This window comes from Phyllostomus hastatus, unplaced genomic scaffold, assembly GCF_019186645.2.
Source record: "Phyllostomus hastatus isolate PE091 unplaced genomic scaffold, TTU_PhHast_1.1 phas_scaffold_501, whole genome shotgun sequence".
Taxonomy (NCBI): domain Eukaryota; kingdom Metazoa; phylum Chordata; class Mammalia; order Chiroptera; family Phyllostomidae; genus Phyllostomus; species Phyllostomus hastatus.
The window spans coordinates 27,807,077-27,830,729 of record NW_025334033.1 but is presented as its reverse complement, the minus strand read 5'-3'; the positions used below and the strand labels follow the sequence as shown (position 1 = coordinate 27,830,729).

The 23,653-nt window shown below is 50.3% G+C and overlaps 1 protein-coding gene across 2 annotated transcripts in view; it reads left to right on the top strand.

Annotated features, from left to right (window-relative positions):
* The window catches only part of DAPK2 (death associated protein kinase 2), a 107,926-nt gene extending 84,611 nt beyond the window's left edge, over positions 1-23,315 (top strand). Inside the window, exons 6-12 of one of the 2 annotated variants that reach the window (XM_045823675.1) lie at positions 2,825-2,873; positions 3,898-3,924; positions 7,118-7,270; positions 8,288-8,333; positions 19,682-19,771; positions 19,887-19,970; positions 22,633-23,315. In XM_045823675.1, coding sequence (XP_045679631.1) covers positions 2,825-2,873; positions 3,898-3,924; positions 7,118-7,270; positions 8,288-8,333; positions 19,682-19,771; positions 19,887-19,970; positions 22,633-22,713 — 530 coding nt within the window. In that variant the 3' untranslated portion in view covers positions 22,714-23,315. Of the gene's footprint in view, positions 1-2,824; positions 2,874-3,897; positions 3,925-7,117; positions 7,271-8,287; positions 8,334-9,690; positions 10,498-19,681; positions 19,772-19,886; positions 19,971-22,632 lie in introns of those variants that run through there. The other variant, XM_045823674.1, reaches the window with a different exon arrangement.
* Positions 23,316-23,653: the final 338 nt, after the last annotated feature.

Genomic DNA, 23,653 nt, shown 5'->3' with positions numbered 1-23,653 from the left:
TACCAAGATTTAGATGATCAAAGACATAAGATACTGAAATGGTCAGATGTTGACTATAAAATAAATGAAATGTATATGGAAATAAGTGACAGAATCACAAGAATGAGCAAGCAACAAGAGAGTGTCAAAAAGGAACCAGATAGAACTTTAAGAAATTCAGTATATACTCGTAGAAATTTAAAACTCAATAAATGAGCTAAATAGCAGATTACGTACTGCTGAGGAGAGTGTTGAAGAATTGGAACACTGAGCTGGAAAAAATTAGCTCTAGTGACAGACATAGAAATATGAGTGGGTAAGTGAATGAGGATAAAAAAAGACAGCCTAACACAGATCTATTTGGAGTCTCAGGGGAAAGAATGGAAACACTAGAGAGGCGACATGTGAAAAGACTGGCTAAGAATTTTCAGAACTGATGTAAGAACATTAGATACTGAAAGGACAATGTATATCAAACAGAAAAAAAATTCCATACCTACCCACACTATAGTTAAACTCTAGGGTACCAAAGACAAAGAGAAGATTTTAAAAGCAGCCAGAGAGAAAAGATAGATCACCTACAAAACAAACAAACAAACAAACAAACAAACAGGAATTAGATGGACAGCACAATTCTCAAAACAACAATGAAAGCCAACATTCAATAGAATATTATCTTCAAAGAGCTGAGGAAAACAAACTAACAAACCATAATTGTATACCCAGGAAAACTGCATTTCAAGAATGAAGGTAAAAGACTCAGGTAAAACAAAGCAAAAAATAAAAACAAAAACAAAGAAAAAGAACAACAAAAACAAAACAAATAAACATCAACAGAACTTTAAAAATGAAATGTCTAAAAGGTGTAGTAATAAGTTAAGGAAAAGGGCCTCTGAGAGACGTCTCAATGTAAGAAGTAAGAGGAACAAAGAAGTCCGTAAACATTAGGCACATATAAACATTTCCTGTTTAAAATAATGATGGAGTTTCAATTGTGAGAATAAAAAAACAGGACTAAAAACTGAAGAAAATAACGTTAGATAGACCAGAATGCTTGGAGTCAGGGCCCTGCATCATTAGAGGAGGTTCGGAGTGTTGGCTTGTGTTAGAGTTTGTTAGGCAGACATGGAAAGTCTTAAGCGCAGCTATTACAAAAATATAAGTTGGGGGGGAATGATAAGAACACTAAAAAAAAGAAAAAGAAAGAAGAAAAACACAGAAAAAATGGACAAATGAAAAAGCACATAGAGGGCAGAAATGTGTATATAAGTACATCGAGCAGATAAGCACTAAAAAGTGAGTTGTGTTCTCAAACTCTCTACAGCAAAAAAACTTAAACAAAAATCCTTCAACTGTACTGGACTGCTTTTTCAGTAAGATACAAGAAAAATAAATTTCTAGAAAAATAAATTCCTAGAAAAATTATCACAATTCGAATGTTTATTTCTTGATTTGTCTCTAAATGCTTACTCCCAAATTCTGTGCCTATCTTGTCTGGGCCAGTGACAATAGCAGACTATTTGTCTGTGGACCACACTCTGAATATCACTCTCCTACATAAAGCCTTGCATGTGTGTGCCAGGAGACATGTACAAAAAAAGTTCATAGAAATGGTATCCCAGTAATAACAGAAGTGGAAATGGTCCTGATGGTCCCTGAGAAGAGAAGAAGTAGAAGATGACGTATGTATGTTCACACAGTGGACTATTAGCTAGCAGTGAAAATGAAAGATTTGGATGGATGTTCAGTTAACACTAGAAGCAGAATGTTGAATGAGGGAAAAAACAAGTGACAGTAGGTCGCATGCAGTGTGACATCATTTTTATGAAGCTAAAAAATCAGCAAAGCCGGGAGGATGGGTCCCTGTGTCTGGAAGCAGAGGGAGGTTGGGGGGTGGGATGGTGGGCACACCCTGTGGATGCAGTGGCTTTGATATTGTGTTAGACCAACACACTTAGCCTGGCCCACTCCCCGCTTATTCCATTGGTGGTGAAGCAGGCTCAGTCCTCCTCCCTTCTCGAGACTCTGCCCTCTCTTTCTCCTCCATTTCACAGCCAAGCTTTTCAAGAGTCATCTGCACATGTATCTCCACTTCCCACACTCAGGGCATTCTCTGGTCACTGCAGTGAGTGTGAAATTCAACACTCACTTCCCAGGGCCTGGCAGCTTGATCTCCAGGCTGCACTTGGTCTCCTTCTCTCCTCAGTGGGGCCTTCCTTCCTCAGACTCCACACCCTCTCCTGGTCACCACGTCGTTTGCACAGCTCCTGGCTCCACCTCAATGGGGACTCCAAACATGAGGACTCTGGCCCCTCCCCTGTCCCAGCTTCTTCCTGGACACCTTCCCCTGATGCCCCTCAGGCACCTCAAGTTCATCATTTGGACCCCAGAATGTCCTCCTGCCCATCAGGGGGGAGACACCCTCTTTCAGACCAGACTCAGAGGGACGTAGAGTCCTCTCTGCCACCTTCTCCATCACCTTCCAGTGCCGACTGGACTGCTCCCCACCAGAGCGTTCTAAAGTAGGCCTTGTCACTAGGCCACATTTTCCCTTCTTGCATCTTCTTCTCCCCACCCTCCTCTTCCTCTTCCTTTCCCAGACATTCCTATGTGCTTTCCCTTTTCCTCACTGTCAAGGCCTCTTTGTAAAAGGTTTCTACCAATATAACAGGCAACTGACTTCCTCAAAATTTTTAGAGTGATATTTTCTCCTTCCCTTGCTTTGATTTTTTTTTTTAGTGGGGATCCAGGATGGAGACATTTGGCCTCAAACTCCCTAAAATTCCCCCCAGCCATCGCTTCCATTTTCATACTCCTGCTAACTCTTCAATGTGGCTTTTTTCAGCTCCAGAAATTGTGAACTATGAGCCCCTGGGCCTGGAGGCTGATATGTGGTGAGTTGTGCAGGCCACCCAGGGGGTACAGGGACCCTTCCAAGGGCAGAGGACCTCAGACCCTGGCTCTGGCTAGTCCCTCTTGGAAATGAATACCCCTGCCCTGGCTGGTGTGGCTCAGTGGATTGAGCACCAACCTGTGAACCACAGGGTTGCTGGTTCCATCCCTAGTCAGGGTACACACCAGGATAGTGAGCCAGGTCCCCAGTAGGGGGGCGTGTGAGAGGCAACCACATATTGATGTTTCTCTCTTTTTCTCTCTCCCTCCCTTCCCCTCTAAAAATAAAATAAATAAAATTAAAAAAAAAAAGAAAAGAAAACGAATACCCCTTTCTCCATACTCACCTTTCAGAGACTCTGGCTATTCTAGGTGTGCAGGGTCTGAGGCCTGGGCAGCCCGAGGCAGCTAGGCTTGGACCTGAGGCCAGTTAGAACACAGAAGAGGCAGAAAGTGAGGGGAGAGCTGAGGACAGAGGCACAGGAGCACCTCGGAGGCCCACACAGCCCTGATCAAGATAATGTAACAATTGCTCTTTCAGTCAGTCAATCAAATGATGACTGAGAGCCTCAAGTTCTAGGCCCTGTGGTGGGCCTGGGGATACCGCAGTGACTGAGTCTCTGTGCAGACAGGAGCTGTTTCATTTGAACAGTGCTTTGTAGTTGGCTGAGCACCATGATGAATTGTTTTCTAAAGTCCTTCCAGCAGTCCTGGGGGTGGTTATTATTGTCCTCACTGTATGAGGAGAAAGAGGCTCAAAGGTGATAGGGGACATGCCCCATTCACAGCCTGCAAGGGCAGGAGTCTGCTCTTGAGCTTACGTCCTCAGGCTCAATCTCCAGAGCTCGATGACTCTAAATGCATCCGGGGGTGCTGCTGAAGAACGGGATGGAGAGGGCTGTGGGGCCCTTCAGAGGCTGCCATGAATGGCCGAGTGACCACTCCCCCTGAGAACCATGCGGGATTCCCTTGCTGGTCTGGGATCAGGGCCAGGAGGCCCTGACTTGCCTGTTCTTTGTTTTGCAGGAGCATAGGCGTCATCACCTACATCCTGTGAGTATCCTGATTCTGTGTCTCCCACCCAGCTTAGACTTGGGGGACTGGAAGGAGTGAGAGATGAGCCCTTCCCACTTCTCCCAAACAGGCTGGCATTTCCTGAGCACCCACCAAGAACCAGATGTGTTCGAGCCACACAGCAAACCCGAGGCTAAGCCCTCTTAGCTCCATTTCACACACTGACCCTGGGGCTGAGGTTGGGTCGGATCCTGGGAGAGCAGCCTCTGCCTGCATCCCCCTCTCCCCGCGCCCGGTGGCCAGGGACCCGCCGCTCAGCTTCACCCAGACCAAGTGCTCTGAGGACGTTAGCTTTCACTCAGAGGCCTTGGGACAGCTCTCTAGCTGCTGTGCACTCCCTGACCCTGCCTTGTTCTCTCCCCTTCCCCCTCCTTTCCCAGAGCTCACATTCTCCCGTCAGTCCACTCCTTTCTCCCCACAGTCTCTCTTTCCTGTCCCTGAAGTATTAAGTTGCTTAAGCAGAGATTTCCTGCACAGCTCTGTGTAGTAGATCTGACACTTTCCATCTGTGGCCTCGGGCAGATTCTTAACCTCTTTCCAGGTCTGTGTTTTGATCATAAAAGTAGGAATCACAAACTTCCCTCCAGGGATGTGTTGTGAAGGTCAAATATGAGGGGGAACCCCCAAAACTGGAATTTATTTATAAAAAATTGTATATTTAGTCTTACATGTTTAAACTTCAGTCACCTTCAAAGTACTCTCCATTTGATGCAGTACACGTATCAAGACTTTTTTCCACTGCTCAGAACAGTTTTTGAACTTGTCGATTTTGATCCTTTTTAGTGCTTCTGCCATTTTTGTTTCACCTCTTTCACATCGGCAAAGCATTTTCCTTAGAGGACTTTTTTTATCCAAAGAAATAAAAAAAAAGTTGCTTGTGCAAGATCAGGTCTATAGGGAGGATGGGGCAGAGGGGTCATGCCGTTTTTGGTTCAAAAACTGCTGAATACCTAGTGCTGCATGGGCAGGAACACTCATAAATCATGCATCATGAAACGGTCTAAAAAAAATTCACTGAAGCCAAATGCAGCCTCTCACAACAATGCCAGCTGGTACACTGATACAGACGTGTTCCTAAAACACTCACCTAGCAGGGGAAGCCTGTACTACAAGGCACCCACCCTCAAGAAGTTAATTGCAGTTTTTTGGGGTCCCCCTCCTTGTGAGCTGACATGAGCAAATTTCTTAGCACTGCTCCGGCCCGCAGTACATGACTAACTAGTAGTGTTCCTTCCATCAGTGCTGCCCAACCAGTTTCCCCTCACAGCACACCTGGGAAATGCTATTTCTGTGGCACATTGGGTAAGAGTCAGCCCACAGCCAGACTCAACAGCTGAGGAGATCATTCTCTCATTGCCCTACAAACCAGTTTTCTGACTCTTCCAGAAGTACTTGGCCTGGAGCTCTGTCCGATGTGGGGGACCTCCTTGAGCTGCAGCAGAGGGTCTAAACCCTGGCTGCACATTAGACCTTTGAATACCAACCATGGTACAGGCTCCACCTGAGAACTATTAAATTAGAATCACCAGGGGTGAGATCTGGGCACCAATATGTTTTAAAAGCCCCAGAGAAATTTGATGCAAAGACAGAGGATCTGATGCATTGCTCTAAAGTTTCATATCAGAGCCAGGATATTCAGACGCTGGCCCTTGAAACTTTGATGTCTGCAGAATTCTGGTTCCCATGGAAATGTTAAAGAATTCCAGTGTGTACAGGGTACATAGTCGTCTCACAGCTAATTTGAATTCCATACAGTTTCTTGAGTGCCTGCTCCAAGGGCATCGTGCCAGGCACTTGGGATACTTACGTGATGGAGAGTCTGCCCTGCTTGTCTGGAGCTCTGTGTGTTGGGGTGGGGTGAGGGACAGCACCAGAGAGCTAACCGTCACCCGGTGAGACCAAGGTCATGTTAGAGGTAGAACCATGCCTCTGTGAGACACAGATGGGGGAGGCAATGGCTGCTGGGGCTTTGGAAGGTTTAATGGGGCAGCAAGAAAGAGATTGATTGACTGATTGATTGACTGATTGATTTGAACTGGACCATACAGAAGGAGGTTAATTCTCCAGGTATAAAGGGACAGAAGGGCTGTCCTGCTAAGGAAGGGAACAGTTAGCGTGCTGAGTGTGGTGAAACATACTGAGAATGTGGTAGGGACCAACCAACTTCTGATGCCATTGTGCCCAGGAGTTTAGATGCGACCCTGTAGAGAATGGGGAGTCATGGAAGGGTGTTCGTGTTCTAGCAATAACAATAATAATGGCCATCAGTCAATTCTGGAGCTTTAGCGTAGACCAGGATTGCATGGAGCACTTTATATGTATTCACTCTTCACAACAATCACAGGAGGCAGAGACTTTCATTCGCTTCATTTTACAGATGAGGAAATTGCAGCTCAGGGAGGTTGAGTAACTTACCTAGGCTCACCCAGGTCACAGTCACAGAGCTGGGATTCCAACCTAAGGACTGAAAAATCAAATATTTTCAATGCACTGTGCTTAGCACTGTGCTAAGAAATGGCAGTATGGGTGGGGATAGATGAGGTGAAGAAATGGAAGGAAAAGTCAGAGCGGCCCCTGTGTTTCCAGCTTGGATACATTTGTGAAGGGACATCATTAATCAAGGCAGGGCGCTCAAGTTTGGGCACAGTGACTTCTGGGACAATGCCACATCTAGGTAGATGCTTCCCACAGGCAACTGACAGTAGATTTGGGAGTCACTATTTGAGTGACACCTCCTTGACAAACCCTGCAGGGGAACCTCACACCCACTTCTGGTCCCTCATGGCCCATCTACTTCCACACCTGTCAGGCTTTGCTCATATTGCCCCCTTAGCCCAGGAGACCTCTCATCTCCTCTTCTGACTGCTGACAACCTCCTCATTCTTCAAGACACACTGATGCAAATGCCAGCTCTCCCTGAAGCCTGCCTGGGGCCTCCCCTCCACCCTGTGTTCCCACAGTCCCTTGTCTGGCCTTCTGTTACATTCTGCTTGGTTCTGCTCTGCTTCTCTCCCCTCCTCTTTCGAGTCTCTGGAAGACACAGTTTCCTTTTGTCTAGTGCTCAGTAGGAGCTCCATACAGGTTATTGGATTGGACTCAGGGTCCCCTGAGTCCATCCTCCCCGCTTCCATCTACTCCCCTATAATCACCTACTGTCTCTCCGTGTGCTCAGCCTGAGTGGAGCATCCCCTTTTCTGGGAGACACGAAGCAGGAAACGCTGGCAAATATCACAGCAGTGAGTTACGACTTTGATGAGGAATTCTTCAGCCAGACCAGCGAGCTGGCCAAGGACTTCATTCGGAAGCTCCTGGTTAAAGAGACCCGGTAAGAGCACAGAGGAAGGCATGGGCTTCTCAGATACTGACCTGCTCCTGTTGCCTTTCCCCAAGACATGTTACTCTGTCCCCACTGTGTCACGGACTGTCATCTGCACCATTGGGGTCTAATCTGGACGGGTACGGAGAAGTGGGGACTGGCATTCATCTTGTTTGCTCAAGTCTTCCTGCTCTTTTTCCCTGCTGAAATGAAAATAAGTGTGCGTGTATGATGTGCCTGTGTCTGTGTGTGGGTGTGGAAGTCAGCCTGGGTTTCTCTAGGGCTCTTTACCTTGTGCAATCTGTCCCAAGGGCACCTGGAACTAGGTTTGAAAAGGAAGGCAGAAGTTTTTGAGCCAGTACAGGTGGGAGCTGGGGAGGTGAGTTCAGAGAGGCCAAGGTGTGAGAGAACAGGATGTGATGATCCGACCCCTTCTCCAGGACCGGGGTGAGCTCTGAGGCTGTGGGGTCACAGGAGATGGGCAGGGAATTTGGGGTGTTGGGTGCCCAGAGCTTGGCCTAGTTGGGGCAGGAATAAGGTCCACAGATTCTAGAAGGTCACGTCTTCTTGGTCCTACAGACTTCAGAGAGAGCCAGAGTGGGGTCCTCTCTAGCACAGGAACCGGACTTCTCCATCTAGAGCAGCCCTAGGCAGGATCAAAGGGCAGAGCAGAGAAGAGATCTGGAAGACAGGCAGAGAAACAGAGACCAGAGATTTCACAATGGAAAGCTGGAAGCTCAGAAGTGCCCTTACGGTTCCCCTGTGGTACGGCGCTGGGCCCTTCAACTGTGGAACCACAGATGAGAGTCATGTGATGTCTCTCTGTAGAGGGGTCCGCCTGGACCATTTTCTCTGGGGTGCAGAGAATTCAGCCAGCTCCTTGTCCATTTCCACATCCCCCGTGATTCTGGTTTGAGGGCAGTGATCAAAGAATGCCAAACGCAGGTCTGAGAACAGTAAGAGTGAAGCCCTTTGCTCTTAGCTTCTGTCCTCTTGATTCATCGCAGTTTCTGATCCTCATTGCAGGAAACGGCTCACAATCCAAGAGGCTCTCAGACACCCCTGGATCACGGTAAGAGCACAGTGGTGAGTTCCAGCAAGCAGGAAGTCTCTGCTTTGTCATCAGGGCTGGCTGGGGTGGCCGGATGCAAAGGACCCCCGGAAAGGCCTTAGCTTGAAATGCTAACCCATAGGCCTAATGAAAGCTGGTTGGGAGCTCCGAAGGTTCTGGGCTCTTTCAAGTAGGTTTATAGGTTTAAGTTTATATTTCATGGGTTCAGGTGACTTACGACATGCAACCCTCACAAACCTCAGCTGTGACCCTTTTCCCTTGGGGCCATCTTACAAAGTGTTCTTTGTCAGATGTTACGTCACTGTCTTCTCAAAGCAGAGATTGGGACTCCCCAGTTGTAGAGAGAGACCGATGACAATGAAAAATCTCAGCTTTGCCACGGGGGTTCCTTATGACTTTTGGAGCTGTGAGCAAAGGATGACACTTAAAGCAGCTACCTGGCTTCCTCGGGCACCGCAAGCCCTCAGGGACTGGGGCTGAGAGGGGGGCCTGGTGGGGAGGGAGGCAGCCGCTCTCTCAGGGCAAGTCCGTTCCCTCTGGGGAGGGCAGGGGCACAAAGGTGACTCCCTGCCTAACCTGCTTTATAATTGCGCTTCCAGCTGCTGGTGTGCCAGAAGGTCTTGCGGTCTAGTCACAGTAAAGTGCCATGAAAAGCCCTTTGGGAGGGTGGGAATCTGGAGATGGGGGCTCTGACCTTACTAGTTTTGTTAACCGAGCAGATGTGCACTCCTGGGACCTAGCCAGACTTGCCACTCACTTTAACTGTTAGATGAGAGAGCTGGCGAGGGTGATCTGAGGGTGCAGATGAGAAGGGATAGAGGCATTTGGAAGGTGGAAAGTGGGGAGGGCTCGCGTGCTCTAGAAAGACCAGGTTCCTCTGCTTGTTGAAGGGTGGAGAAGGCCAAGGGCCCCCCCCAGGTTTGGGCTGAACTCAGGGCTAAGAGCTAGTGAGTCTCTTATGCTGCCTCCCTGCTCAGCCTGCCGCGTGTTGCCAAGCACAGGGAGCCGACTGGCTTGTCAGCCATGGCCTTGTATGTTCCTGCCCTCGAGTGGATGCCCGCAGAGTCCTGCTGCAGCCTGCTTGTCTGCACGAGCGCCCCTAAATGCTATGCGTGTGAAGACCCTCTAATGGCCATGGACCACCCTGCCCTGGAATGAGCATGCAGGCAGCACCCTTGAACTTCTTGACCTCGCTTATGGTCTGTAGGGGTGCTCATCCTACCCGGGGCCTCCACATGGCCTGACGCATGCAGTGAACGTCAAAGAGGCTGCTCGTGTGCCTTCTGCCTCCACCTCGAGCTGCCCTTTGGAGCAGGTGTCAAATTAACCCTGGCTCTTCTGTCTAAACACCCACCAGTCCAAAGGAGAAGACAGAGCCCCAGAACAGCGGAAGACAGAGCCCACTCAGCTGAAGACCAAGCGCCTGAGAGAGTACACCCTCAAGTGCCACTCGAGCATGCCTCCCAACAACACCTACGTCAACTTTGAGCGTTTTGCTCACGTGGTAGAGGACGTGGCTTGGGTAGACCAGGGATGCCATGCCCTGGCAGGAGCCCATGACACCATCCAGGACGATGTGGAGGCCCTGGTCTCCATCTTCAATGAGAAGGAAGCTTGGTACCGAGAGGAGAGCGAGAGTGCCCGGCACGACCTGTCCCAGCTCAGGTACGAGTTCCGCAAAGTGGAGTCCTTGAAGAAGCTCCTGCGAGAAGACATCCAGACCACAGCATCCGGCCTCGGGAGCGTGGCCAGGAAGTTGGACCACCTGCAGGTGCAGTTTGAAGCTCTGAGGCAGGAGCTCTCAGCAGACCTACAGTGGATCCAGGAACTGGTGGGCAGCTGCCAGCTGGAGAGTGGCAGCACAGACGGCCTGGGCTCTGTGTTCTGCTGGGACACCAGTGAGCCCCTAGCAGAGCCGCGCGACAGATCAGGCGGCAAAGAAGTCTTGGCTGGCTTGAAGCTCTGAGCACAGGAGTCTCATCAGCAATGCCCCCTGGATGGCTTTGCAGAAGTGTGTTTCCAATCCCCCTGCTGGGCATTAGCTAGAATTATCCTGCAGGGATGTATGTCTGTAGCAGGCATAGCCTTCCACCCCCTTCACAGAATCCAGAATCACAGACGTGCTAGCGAGTTACTCATTCTGTACCGCCTCTCACCCACCTGGTTTTCTGGGAGGAGGGCTGTCAGGGCAGCCAAGCTGATAAAACAATTGAGAATAAATACCCTTCAATGTATCTTTCTCCAGAGGGAGGACGGCTGGCCCTGGGGAGGTGCTTGATAACTGATTTGTGATCATAGATTTGTGCACACTTCACTTCCCACCTATATGCCTTAGAGACTGCAGATCTTGGGTAATACTGAGTTAGCCATGGGTAACAGTTCATCAGCTTGGTGCTTTCCTGCTTCAGAAGGAGGAATTTAAAATGCACAGAGAAAATGTTACTTTTCATTTGCATTGATATCACTTACCAGGCACTTACATCTTTGATCTTTATGTCTTTGATCCTTAAAAGACCTTTGTGAGAGAGGAAGGCGGGTGGCATTATTGTTGTTGTTACTATTATTTTCATGTAACTAATGAGGAAATTAACTCAGAGGGGGAAAATTATCTACTCAGAGTCGTTCATAGCTAGTTGATATACACGAAACAAACTCAGGGTGCCTGACTCTAAAATGAGGGATATGGGAAGAAACTGTGAGGCTTTGCTGTAAATATTCACCTTAATATTGAAGCTCAGATCCCAGAGGTAAAATAAGCACCTTCACGTGTTCTGCCGGGTAAAAGTGGAATGCCTCATCCGTTCACCGATTGCTTGGAGAAGTGCGTCCTGGAGGGCGTGGCTCATGCTTCCTGTCGGGTCTGTGTCTGTCTGAGCATCTGCCCTCAGAGCAGGAGGAAAGGGGCAGCATCTCAGTCTTCTCCAGCTTTCCCCGCTCTGGCCAAGGGCCTCAACCTTGTGCTGGGAATGAATACCAAAGGGGACTTGGTAAGAGAAAGTTCCTCTCTTACGTGCTTAAGTCATTGGGCCCTGAAAACTCTGAGGAACTCTGTGAGAGTTTTTGAAGAGGGTGGACGTTGAGACTGGGAAGCGCAAAGTTCAGTGGTCCCTTCTTGACCCCAAGCTCTGAGCACTCCTCCCTGAGGACTGTAGGATCTTATCTCCCTTTTCCTGGAGCGTGGGCCCAGTGCTGTGCTGGAGGCTTGGGGGTGGGGAAGCAGATGTATCATTTCAAAGTGTCTTGACAGACTCACAAAACACCCTTGTTGGAGAGGTAGGGTGACTGTTATTCCCAATTGGAAGGTAAGGAAGCAGAGAGGATAAGATTTGCCCAATGGCATAACAGTGGCAAAAGTGGAGGTCTCCTTGTAAGTCTGTTGCCCTTTCTGCTTCTCCTAACTGTCCCAGGCTCCAGGAGTTCACTGTCTGCTTCAGAGGCAGGTTTTACTCAGACTCACCCATCCATCCATTCACAAATAATTTCTGAGCACCTACTGTCAGGCACTCGGCTTGGCACTGGGAATACTGAGTTAGGAGAAAATGGGCATGTTGTGTGCCTTAACAACGTTTGCAGTCCAGTGAAGGATTCCAACACTAATCAAGAACATTTTAGAAATGGAGGACTGCAGCTGGGACATATGCTGTGAAAGAGATGCATGCGGCACTGCAGGAGCCTGCAGCGGGGGTCTGCGCTAGTCAGGGAAGTTGTCTGTGAGGTGGGGACCCTGGAGCCGAGAGAGGCGAGGCAAACTGGGGAGAAAGAACTGTTCGCTACAGAGCCATCATGCCGGGGCCCTGGGGTGGGAGGGGAATTGGAGCCCGAAGTGACGCAGATAGAAAGCAAGCGAGCTGGAGGGGAGGGAATAAGAGTACTGTGTGGATGTGGCTGCAGAGGATGCAGGGCCAGCAAGGACCATATTAAGAGCTCTGCCTTCATCCTCAGAGTCATGGGGAGCCGTGATGGGTGCCCAGCTAGGCAAGGCCCGATGTGCGGGGGTGTGGGGGGTGGAAGTGCCCAGTGAGCAGCTCAGATGGGAAGTGGTTTAGGACAAGCCGGGTGATTCTGACCCCATGAAACCATTTCTTCAGAATCTCACCTCCTTTTCTATTCGCATGTTGGATCATTTCAGATGTGATATATAATATTTGTAACAGAAACTTTTTTCATCAAATATAAGAAACCATATTTTCATCTAATATAAGACACATCATTATTTTATGCACCAAAAATAAGAAAGATAAAAAGCCCACGATGGGAAGTCCAATAGGAGACCCCCACACACAAGCTGGAGCCCCGGCAGAGGCAGGGGAAGTGCCAAAGCGCCCAGAGAAGGAAGTGAGGGAACGTGTGCGTGTCCCCACCTCGACACTAGGTGGCAGGATGGAAAATCCTCCCCTGAGAATGGGGGCTTCCGCCGGTGGTCCTCATGCTTTCTGAGTTTGCACAATCCGTGTGACCCAAAAAACCCTCAAGATTGTGCAAACTCAGATTGTGACCCAAAGGAACCGCAGTCTGAGGCTGGGTGGCCCCGGAGGGCTGGCAGGAGCAGTGTGAGCACCTGCTTCCACCTCAGACCAGCAGTTATGAAATGATGCCATTGATTGGGAGAAAAGTCCAGAAATGTGCACCTTGGAATCAATAGAAGATGGCAAGCTGTCCCTATGCCCTGCCTGAGAGAATTGGGACAAATGGCCCATCTGCAGTCTTTCCAAGAACTAACGTGCCCTGTCCCAGGACGTGATGTGCTCATTTGGCATAGGGCATTGTAAATAGTAAAGGTCCTTTGGCCGTGTCAACAGACCTTGACCTCGCACAGCCAAGTTTCCTATGGAAAGGAAGCACCCAATTGAGCAACTCAGGGGAAACTTCCCTGTGAACGTCCAAATGAAATGCAGTACAGGAGTAAGATGTTGGTGATGACTTGAATTAGGGAGGCTGGAAAGAGGGAGCGGAAGTGGTTATGTTAGAATCTTGGTGGCAGCCATGCATGCTCCATGCTGGGAGGTCCTCCGAGGCGAGCCACCAGCCACCCGTATCTTACAGCAATTTACAGGACAGGGCTTGTCTGAGGTCACCTGGCGAGTCAGACCCATAGGAGGTTTCCCTCATTGTGCGGGAAGTGTCCTCCTAACATTCCAGTCCAGTCACTGGTAAGGATTTGTCATTTAGACATTTCATAAACAGATCTTTTTCTATACTAAGAACTTCCAAAGACAAATTGAGGTGAACTGAGGAATGCCCCCAAGTCTTTCGAGGAAATCAGAGAAGATTGTGGTCTTCCTCTGTCACCTGTCCAGTCCAACCCGTATCACTACTTTGGCAACGGAACCCACGCTGGAGGGGAACCCAAGGAGGCCCTGCCAGGGGGCCTGCTGGACTTCTCCCCACACTCCCACAGCTGGACCTTTAACAGCAGGGCCAAGGGCAGGGCGGGGCTGATGGTCCTGAGTATCAGTACTGAGTATTTGGTCCCTGGCACTGGTACTTGGAGGGGGGAGGCCTGGGGGCACCACTTTGTGGGCAGACCCACCTGCTGCTGGATTTTTCATTCTCCAGGCGGTTAATGAAAGGGCGGCCACTGTGCTCTGTGCAGCGCCACCCCGCACTGTTGAGGAGGGGAGGCTGAGTGCGTTTCATCTTCCTGAATAACAGTTCCCAGGGAAACTGGGGAGTCAGTTCCTGGGGAGGGTGGCCAGCCGCCTGTCCCTGCTCCGAAGCAGAGGCATGTGGCACATGATTACTCCGCTGGCACTGGGAAGGGCAGTTACCAGTGATTCTGCAGGTGCAGTCGGTGGGTGGCAGGCAGTGAAGGGGTAGGGTGGACTAATAATGACAGGAGAAGCCAGAGTCTGTCCAAGTCTCCTCCCCGCACCCCTCTCCGCACCGCCCACCCTCCCTGACAGGTCAGTATGAAAACGGTGGCTCCCCACCCCACCCCATCTCTCGGTGCAGTCGGATCATGACGGAGGCAGCCTCGTGCCCCCATACCATCCCTGCTGCAAATGCCTGTGGGAGTGAAGGGCCTTCTCTCCTTTGTCTGTGAACCTCTCGGCCTGTGGAGAAGACTGCCCTGGAGGGGGAGTCCCAGTGGTGGGCGCACTGGAGGAGCCGGGGCGCCCAGTTCACTTGAACCAACACTGACTGTGCTTATGCTCTGGCTCTGGAGAAGGGTGACAGAAGAGGATAAGACAACTCCTGAATAAAAGACTCAGTGTCTGGGCCCAGCGGGGACCTAGTCACCTGAGAGCTGGGAGAGGCCATGGTGAGTGGTAAAGCAGGTACCTACTATTCCAGAAAACAGGAGAGAGAGGAATTCAGAGTGAGAGGAGTTAAGAGGGGAGGCCCAGGGCAGAAACATGCTTAACACATGCTCCCCTACCCCGCCCACCCCAAACTGTAGCAGGCGGAGAAGCTGCCAGGTGGAATTTGGAAGGACGGGGGTAAACCCAGACTGGGGCCAGGGACCTGGGTTGTGACATAGAGATTAAAGAGAAGGAGACAACAGAGATTAGAAGGGAAGAGTTTTTTTGTTATGGGAAATTTTCAAAACTTGCACAGAAGTGTCAAGAATGGTACAGAGAATTCCATGTGCCTTATACCAGCTTCAAGAGTGAGCAAGCTGTGGCCAGTCATCTCTCATGCATCTCCACCACGACTTTTTCTGGAGTATTTTAAAGCAAATTCAGACTTATTTAACTCATAAATTCTTCAGCTAGCATCTCTGATAAGAGTTTTTCCTTTCAACATTACCACGGTGCCACTATCACACCTGACAAAGCCAGGAATAATTCCTTAATATCATCTGGGTGCACATTCCGTACTCGCTCGTCCCCACTTTTCTCAAGGATGTTCTGTTACAGTTGGTTTGTTCAAATCGGGGTCCAAACAGAGTCCACTCGAGGCATTTGCTCATTGTGTCTCTCAGGTCTCCTGTCTTCTGTAACAGTACAGGAGGGGCAGCCTTTGAAGCTTTTTTTGGGGACGAGAAATGGCTCAGAAGCCTGACTGCGCTGGAGCGTGGACTAAAAGTGAGAGCGTATCCATGCTGAGACCTAACTAGGAGGAGTGAGACCAGGCCAGGCAAGGAAAAGGGCACTCCTGCCTCTTTCCATTGACTTGTTTGATGTAGGGACAACCTGCAGGGACACATCCTTTGTGTGGCTCCCCCTCCCATTTATAAGGAGGCAGAGGCTCAGGTATCTGTAAGCATCCTGAGCTCCTTTCAGCAGGTGAGGTGAAACCAGCAGGGTCCAGGCTTCAGCCAGCAAAACAGCCAGTAAGAGGTGGAAGTGGAGGGGCCACCGACAGAGAGACTCCATTAAAGGAGACTGGGGAGGAGAGGGGCTAGAGTGACAGCCCCAGTAGGAGAGAGATGAGGGTGCTCAGGTGTCCCTGGCTTTCAGTGGAGGATGGGGCTGGAGAAATGGCACAGATGGAGGTTTGAAAAGTTGCAATGTGTTTGCAGTTTCTAGAGGAGGCCTGGTATTTAGAGAAAATCTTTTGGAGTGCCTCTTCTGAAAAGCCAGGGTGGCTGCTGCTTCATCTCCCCGCTGCGTGAATGTGGCTGCTGACCTAGCACATCCCGCTGGGCCTTTTCAAAGGCATTTGCATCTGCAAAACAAAACCTGACTTCAGCCACAGCATTCTGTCTTCTTGCCTCCCTGACATTTTTCTGAGACACCGAATGTGCTCCTCGGAGCCTGGCCAGAACTGCCCAGACTCTGGTGTCCTGAAGGACAACAGGCCCGAGGAGGGTGGGCAGTGTCTGTTTGCAGAGAGGTGGGGGTGGGGGTCAGGAGAAGGCAGAACGTAGCTCCATCCCCCTCACACTCCCTATTGAATCAAAAGTGTTAGTGCCACATTTCTTCTGAGAGCAGATTTCACTGCAGAATTTATGTCTCTCTGACTTTCAAGGGTCAGATGAGAGCATCAGCAGTTGGTAAGTCTTCTGAGTAACCAAGGAGGCCCATCAGTTAGGAAAGGCCAGGCTGGTAGATTTATAGCCCAGATGGACTCCTCCTCAAGGTACGTGCTGTTTTGTGTAGCATATAGACAGGACCCCAGAAGTTATGGTATCACCTCCTGTGAATGGCTTCTGGGAATGGTCCCACCTGATACCTATTTTAGTTGGGCCTCTCCGCTCAGTCGCTGACACTCCTGTGACCAATTGGCAGATGGGATTCTCATTAACGGGACTCCCCTAGCCTGCATGTTGACCTTCCAGCCATGGGGTTTAGGCATCTCTCTCCTGGTAGGGACGCCAATTAGTAAGTGGAGAAAGAGAGGTGCCTTTCCTCCCAGAGTCTACTGATCCTGCCTCATCGGACTCTCCAGGTGCAGTGCAGGTGTCCGCTGCAAGGGTTAGGCTCCAAGGCGAATTGCAAACATTAGTGAAGTTAGAGGTAAAAATTTTTGGTAGGTAGGGGAGGCAGGAAGTCACCTTGGAAAGGAGACACTAGTTGCTGGGAGGTGCAGGGGAGGGAAGCTAACAACAACAAAAAAATAATAAGTGAAGAATAAGATGACCTGCTGTGAAGAAATAGGGCACAGGCACAGTGAATTGTGTGAAGCAGTTGAGGTGCTATTTTATACAGGACGGTCAAGGAAGGCCTCCCTGAGAAGGTGACATTTAAGCAAGGACCTGAACAAAGTGACAAAGTGAATATATGAAGGAGCAAGGGCAAAACCTTGAGACTTTGGATTCCTGGGCCAGCAAGCAGACCATTTTGATGGGAGCCACAGCAATAGAAAGGAGAGAGGGAGGAAATCAGATTGGAGAAGGAACCATATGGTACAGCCCCTGGGGATCTTGGTGAGCCTGTTGAGTTCTGTTAAGAGTGCCAGGAAGCTGTTGGGAAGGCTTTGATACCAGGACCAGGCAGGCTCGCCCACTTTTGCAGCTCCCTTCCAGGTGAGAGCCAGCCCCAGGGCTGGGCTTGCAGGTGTGGCAGGGGAGGTGGGAGGCAGTTAAGGAAGGAGCTGGAAGAGCTTAGCCTGGTGGTCCATCCCTCAGTGCCCTTTTCTCGTCCCTCTCTGCCTTCCTCCTTTCCCTCCTTCTCTCCTCCTGCACTCTTTGGTCCAAACCACAGTGCTCCAGTTTGGGAGTGTGACTTGCCCTGCCTTTCTTGCCTTCCTTCACATGGCAAGGTTTGCGCACTCTCCTCTCTGCCTCCCAGGACCCTGCTGACTCCCAGGCAGAGCTGTGGGAGACCTTTGGGCTTGGACACCTTGTCTGATGTCATGACTGCTGATGCAGGTGCCTGGCCTCTCACTGGCAGGAGTGAGCAGGCCCCGGGTCCTAGGATTTTATTCCAGTTTGTCTCTTCAGCAGCTCAGGAAACAATTTCACCATGCGACTATTAAGCACCCACCATTGTATGCTCTGAGTGGGGAGGAGGTGGGGCCAGGGACACTGACAAAAACATGAAGAAAATTCTGTGCCCTCAAGTTGTTTCCCACTAGTGGGATGACTCCCCTACAGAGCTGACTGGGACAGGTGACATATGTGACAAGGGAGCTCCCAGGTGTTTGGTCATGTTGGGGAGAGGGACACTGTCCATTGGACGCTGTCTTAAAGGAGGTCCCATTTGAATTGGGCTTTGAAACACACAGAGGCCTTCCAAGGGGAGGGGATTGGGTGGTCATGGGGAGGGCCTCCTGCCAGAAGATTTTAAGCCCAGGGCAGTGTGAGCCAGCAGCAAGCTCAGGCCTCCCCCGGTGCTGAGCGAGCACCCGTGATAAATAAACAAGCCTGGCGGAGAGAGAGATCAGCAGCAGGGACCAGTGAGCTCCCTCACTTTGCATGCACTCGGGTGCCAGACGGGGCATTACTGCCGGAGAGAAAAACAGCTGGAGGGGAATTGATGGATCGTCCTGGGCAGTTCCTTTTCTTGAGGTCACAGAGTTCTTTGAGAATCCATGAAAGCCATTGACTCTGCAGAAGCAATGTCTATCTGTACATAAACACTAATTTTTTTATTGAGATATAATTCACATTTCATAAATTTACCACTTAAAAGTGTACAATTCAGTGGTTTTTAGTGTATTCACGAGACTGGGCAGCAATCATCACTATATAATTCCAGGACATTTTGTCACCATCGACAGAAGCTCAATGCCCTTTAGTCGTCATTCCTCATTCTCCCTCTGTCCACCCTCTGGCAACCGGTCTACCATCTGCCACTATGGACCTGCCTATTCGGGACATAGTTATGTAAACAGAACCACACAGTATGTGGCCTTTTATGTCCGCCTTCTTTCACTTGCAGTGTCGTCAAGGTTCGTTCATGGTGTAGCAGCGATAGTACTCCCTTCCCCTGTGTGGAGCATTCCCTTGTGTGGAGAGACCATGTTCTGTCTCTCCACTGTCACCTCATGCACATTTCAGTTGTTCCCGCTCCCGGGCTGCTGTAAGTCATGCCGCTGGGAGCATTCGTGCACACATGTACACACCAAAATTCACAAACCACTTCAGAAGGTTCAAAGAACCCCTGAAGCCCATCTCTTGGTCTCTCAATCTTGGAAAACCTGGTTTTATTTACAACATGGGAGGAATCCAAGAGGGAATGGACTCATCAAATGGTATACATTATATATGTTTAGTTTTTTGGTAGAGAGAAAACTGCTTTTTAAATAAAATAAATTTTAAAAAGAGAGGATGGAGGGGGCAGGAAGGCTATCAGTGATTTATTGCTCTTTATCGAGCACCTCTAGGTCGAGCACTTCACGTACTCGCATTCATTTAACTCTAAACAACCCCAAGACAGTGTTATTTATTGTCCCCATGTTACAGGGGAGAAAACTGAGGCTTGGAGGAGCCATCCAGGCTTCCTGGAGAAGTCAGGATTTAGGTTGAGCTTTGACTGTCAGGTGGTGAAAGGCACCTGCATGTTCTGTTTCCTCTTGACCTCCATCAAAGACCCTATTTCCTTCCATTTATTTTTGGAGCACCCATGTCCCGCATGCCTACAAGGCATCTGATTCCTGAGGCCCGTCAGGCCCAGTGTGCGGCGGTGGGCCTCCTAGGCTACTGCACAATGACCCTTCCCCCAAGCGATGGTGACTGAACGCCCTGCCTCCCTCTCTTCCCCTCCCTGGGCTCAGCCTCCATCCCTTCCAGCATGTGTGTCTGGCTGTGGGGATAACAGCTCAGGGGTGCCAAGGGCATCCCCTGAATAGCTGAGACCTCCATAAACGTTGCCCTCAGTGTGACGTCCCTCTGCATGCCCTGCCCAGCGTGAAGGTGCCAGGGTTAGGTTAAGGATGGCATGTGGTCAGGGGTTCTGCAGAGAGGGGTGGCTGCCATCGGAAGCCAAGTGTCAGCTGCTGTGCTCTACTTTGTCTCCCAGCCCGTGGACAACCAGCAAGCCCTGGTGCGCAGGGAGTCTGTGGTCAATCTGGAGAACTTCAAGAAGCAGTATGTCCGCAGGCGGTGGAAGGTGTGTCAGGGCTCACGGGTGGGGGGCTGTGGGTGCAGGGGACCCAGGCAGGCTCCTTGTTCCTTCCTGGGTCTCAGTGCACTTTCCCACTGGCAACTCCTTCTCTCTCCCTCAGCTCTCTTTCAGCATCGTCTCCCTGTGTAACCACCTGACCCGCTCCCTGATGAAGAAGGTGCACCTGCGGCCAGAGGAGAACCTGGTGTGTAAATGCAGTGCCCTCTTCTGGGGTGGGAGTCAGGGGTGTCCTGGAGCCCAGGGGTGAAGGGGCACGGATGGGACTTAACTGTTTTCAGCCAGTTCTGGTCCTGCCTGCCTCTGCACTGTATGATTGGTAGAGGCCTCATGTTCAGGGGGACTACGGAGGTGGTGCCAGGAGAAGCCTCACTTCTGGGGAACCTCGAATCCTCTCCTGGTGGGCCTGGTGCTGCTGCCACAGCACTGCCCCCGCCTTTCCCTGGGGGCCTGCAGCCTGCCGGGGACTTTAAGGACTCTGAATAAAGGGGCTACCAAGGCAATCCAGAATGCATTCCTGACAATCCAAAGATCTGCAGTAGAACAGGAGCTTTACATTCATGTTTCAGTGGTTCCATTTCCATTTTGCTTTAAATTAACATTAATACTAATAACAAGTAGATATCATATTTGATTAGCTTGTTACAGTTTTGTTACATTTATGTACCTTGTTACATTTATATAAATGTACATTTATACAAGTGTACATTTTGTTACATTGTTACAATTGAGGAACTTATAATACACTGATCAAGAATGTGGCCTCTGGAGCCAGGCTGCCAGGATTCATGTCACCCCCTTAATAGTTGTGTGACTTGGAGGAAATTACTTAATCTCCCTGTGCCAAATATTATCCTTTGTAAAAGGGGGTTAACAGTAGTTCCTGCCTCACTGGGCAGTCAGGAATATCACATGATGACATATTCTCAGAACCTGACATGTAAGCACTCAATACGTATTAGCAGTTCTCATCGTTGCTAAAATGCTCCTGTAGACTTTAGAGTGCAGTGACAGTGCTTCTGGATGCAGTGTTAGTGTTTCAACTGCTGGAGGTTCCATGGGCAGATGCTCCCCAGTGCTCCCTGTGTGCCGTGAGGGCCCCAGGACTGTGGGGATGGCACAGGTCAGGAACAGAGGTGGCTGCTTCTCAGGGTCGGGCTGCACAGCAGCTGCCTGACACGGATGGGCAGTCAGCCCCGAGCAGCCTGAGAGCACGCTGCACTTGGGCTCAGCCGCCAGACCGGCACAGCCCGTTTGTTCCTCCCCCCTGCCCCTCGCCATGCACATCCTGGGGTCCTCTTGATTCAGACTGAGCTTTTTAAAAAGATTTTATTTATTTACTTTTAGAGAGAGGAGGACAGAGGGTGAAAGAGAGGGAGAGAAACATTGATGTGAGAGAGAAACATCAGTTGCATTTCTCACACCCCCAACCAGGGACCTGGCCTGAAACCCAGGCATGTGCCCTGACCGGGAACCGAACCAGTGACCTTTTGCTTTGCAGGACAATGTCCAACCCACTGAACCATGCTGGTCAGGGTCTGAGCTCTTGTTGATATTTGCTCTTGCCCAGGACTTGAGGACGTATGGTTCCAGGGGACTGAAACAACTGTGTGGCTTTGGCCAAGCGATGTCCTCTTTCTGGTTGTTTTCCTCATCTGCTGTAAAAGGGATTGGACTCCCTCCCCCTGAAAATCCCTGTTAATGACAGACAGAGTCCCCCTACCCCGTTTACTTTTTTATTGTTTGGCTCTGACGCATGCTAAAAAGTTGCTATTCAGCAGAGCTTGAGTTATTTTTATTGTTATAGCTGGGCTTGGTCCAGGATGTATTTGGCTGAAGTTGATCTTGACCTTGGATTTCTAGGTGGTTTATGCCAGGGCGGGAGAGAAGGCTCTGGGAAGGTGCATGCAGGCCTCCCAGCTGAGTGGCCCTGATATAAAGCAGCCAGCCATGGGGATGCAGGACCAGAGAGCATTGAAAGGACTATAAATTTCTATCCTAAGTTTTGTTCTTGTGTAAGCATTTAAAGATGGTCCTCTCTTTACTCGAATGCTCAGCATCATTAGCTCAGTGGCTCACCCTACAAACAGAAGAGGATCGGGTTCTAGACGTCTATTATAATGTTTTCCCAGAGGGACTTCCCTTTTTTTTTTTTTTAAAAAAAAGGTTCTTTTGCTTAGGAAGCATTAAAACTGCACATCTTACAACAGATGTTTTTATAACTTGCTTAAGTCTTTCTGAATTAGTTCTTATAATAATTTTAACAGTTTGTGAGGTCAGTGTGGCCTGAACAGAAAAGGCTCTGTGGCCTCCAGGGCCCCAGCTGTGGTGCAGCCACAGAGTCGGCTTTACTATTCCTCTTCCGTGAAGATGGAAAAACTGCCCGGCAAGGCTTGCTCAAGGTGCAGCCCACGCCAGTCGAGGAAGAGGGTGTGTGGGGTCGGAGGCTGGGGAGGTGCCGGTGGCTCCCTTCTCCCCCCTCCCCTCCAGTCTGAGTTCAGGAGACCCACAGCACACGGACCACGTACCCAAGTGTCTTGATCCTGTGGCAGCCACCAGATAGAATTTTCATAATCATTATAATTTGGCTTCTCCTGGCACCTGGTTCTTCTAGATGCTTTTCCTGTTTTCCTTCTCCTGGGAGGAGGGTCTCAAGGCATTTGGTCTGGCCCCAATTCAGGTCCTCCCCCTCCCCTCCCCACCCTCGCCCGTTCTCAGTACGAACGGCAGCCTCTGCCTCTCCAGCTTGCAGGCCCCCGGCCCGGGTGTATCAGGCCAGGTTGCCCAGCACAACCCCACTCCTGACATGTCATGGCCCTCTTGCCCTGGGTCTCTCTCTTTTTTCCCAGAGGAACTGTGAGAGTGACACAGAGGAGGACATCACCAAGAGGAAAGCCCTCCACTCCCGGAGGAGGAGCAGTACCTCCTAACCGGCCTGGCTCTCAGGGGCCACCAGGGAGGCCCAGGCCCAGCAGGGCTTCCTTCTGTGCAGACTCCTGGTCTCCGTTGGTCACCAGCACCCAGGCATTCTTCATTCCTGAACATTCTGCAAGAGAGACGGGTCTGCAGGATTCTGAAGAGTTTGCAGGGGAGCCGGGAGACTGGGAGCTGTGGCCGTTCCCTGTGGAGGAGGTGCTGCCATTCCCAAAGCTCTTATCCTGCACAGATCCGGCTCCCACCTGTCTGCCAACCTGAGAGCCTGGGGTGCGGGCGTGGCCTTAAGAAAACAATGTAAAGGAACACTGTCATCAAGGGTGAAGGTCAGACTCAGGCAGTTTTCCTCACAGGATGAGGGAGTTCAGAACCAGCCTGGTCAGTAATTATACCAGCAGGACAGAGGCCTCCCCCATGGGGCCGAGCCAGGTGAGTGAAGTAAATCTTGGGGTCTGAGGGACCAATCCTGTGACCTCCTAGAACCCACGTGGACTCAGCTTATCAGGCCGACCAACATATCAGACTTTCTAAAGCAGCCCATGGCCAGCCCACTGTATTGTAACTTTTTTCATTTTTATTAAACGTTTGGTTTAGCTGATGCTTGGCTTCTTTTAGGGCTCTCTCCATCAGGATGTCTCTGCGACTCTGGGGGAGCACCAGGGTTAGGGTGCTGAGTGGCTAGTACCTCTGAAGGTCACATTGAACCATCCCCTCTGGACACAAGGCATCCCACATTCCACACCCTTCCCTAAATCAGACACGGCACATGATGCCTGTGCTGTCTCTACTGCCATCACCATCACCCCTGGTGGTAGGGGCTGAGTTGTGTCTCCCAACCCCCAGTACCACAGAATCTGACGATACTTGGCCATACGGTCTTTAAAGAAGTAACTGAGTTAAAATGAGGTCAGTGGGCTCTAATTCCGATATGACTGG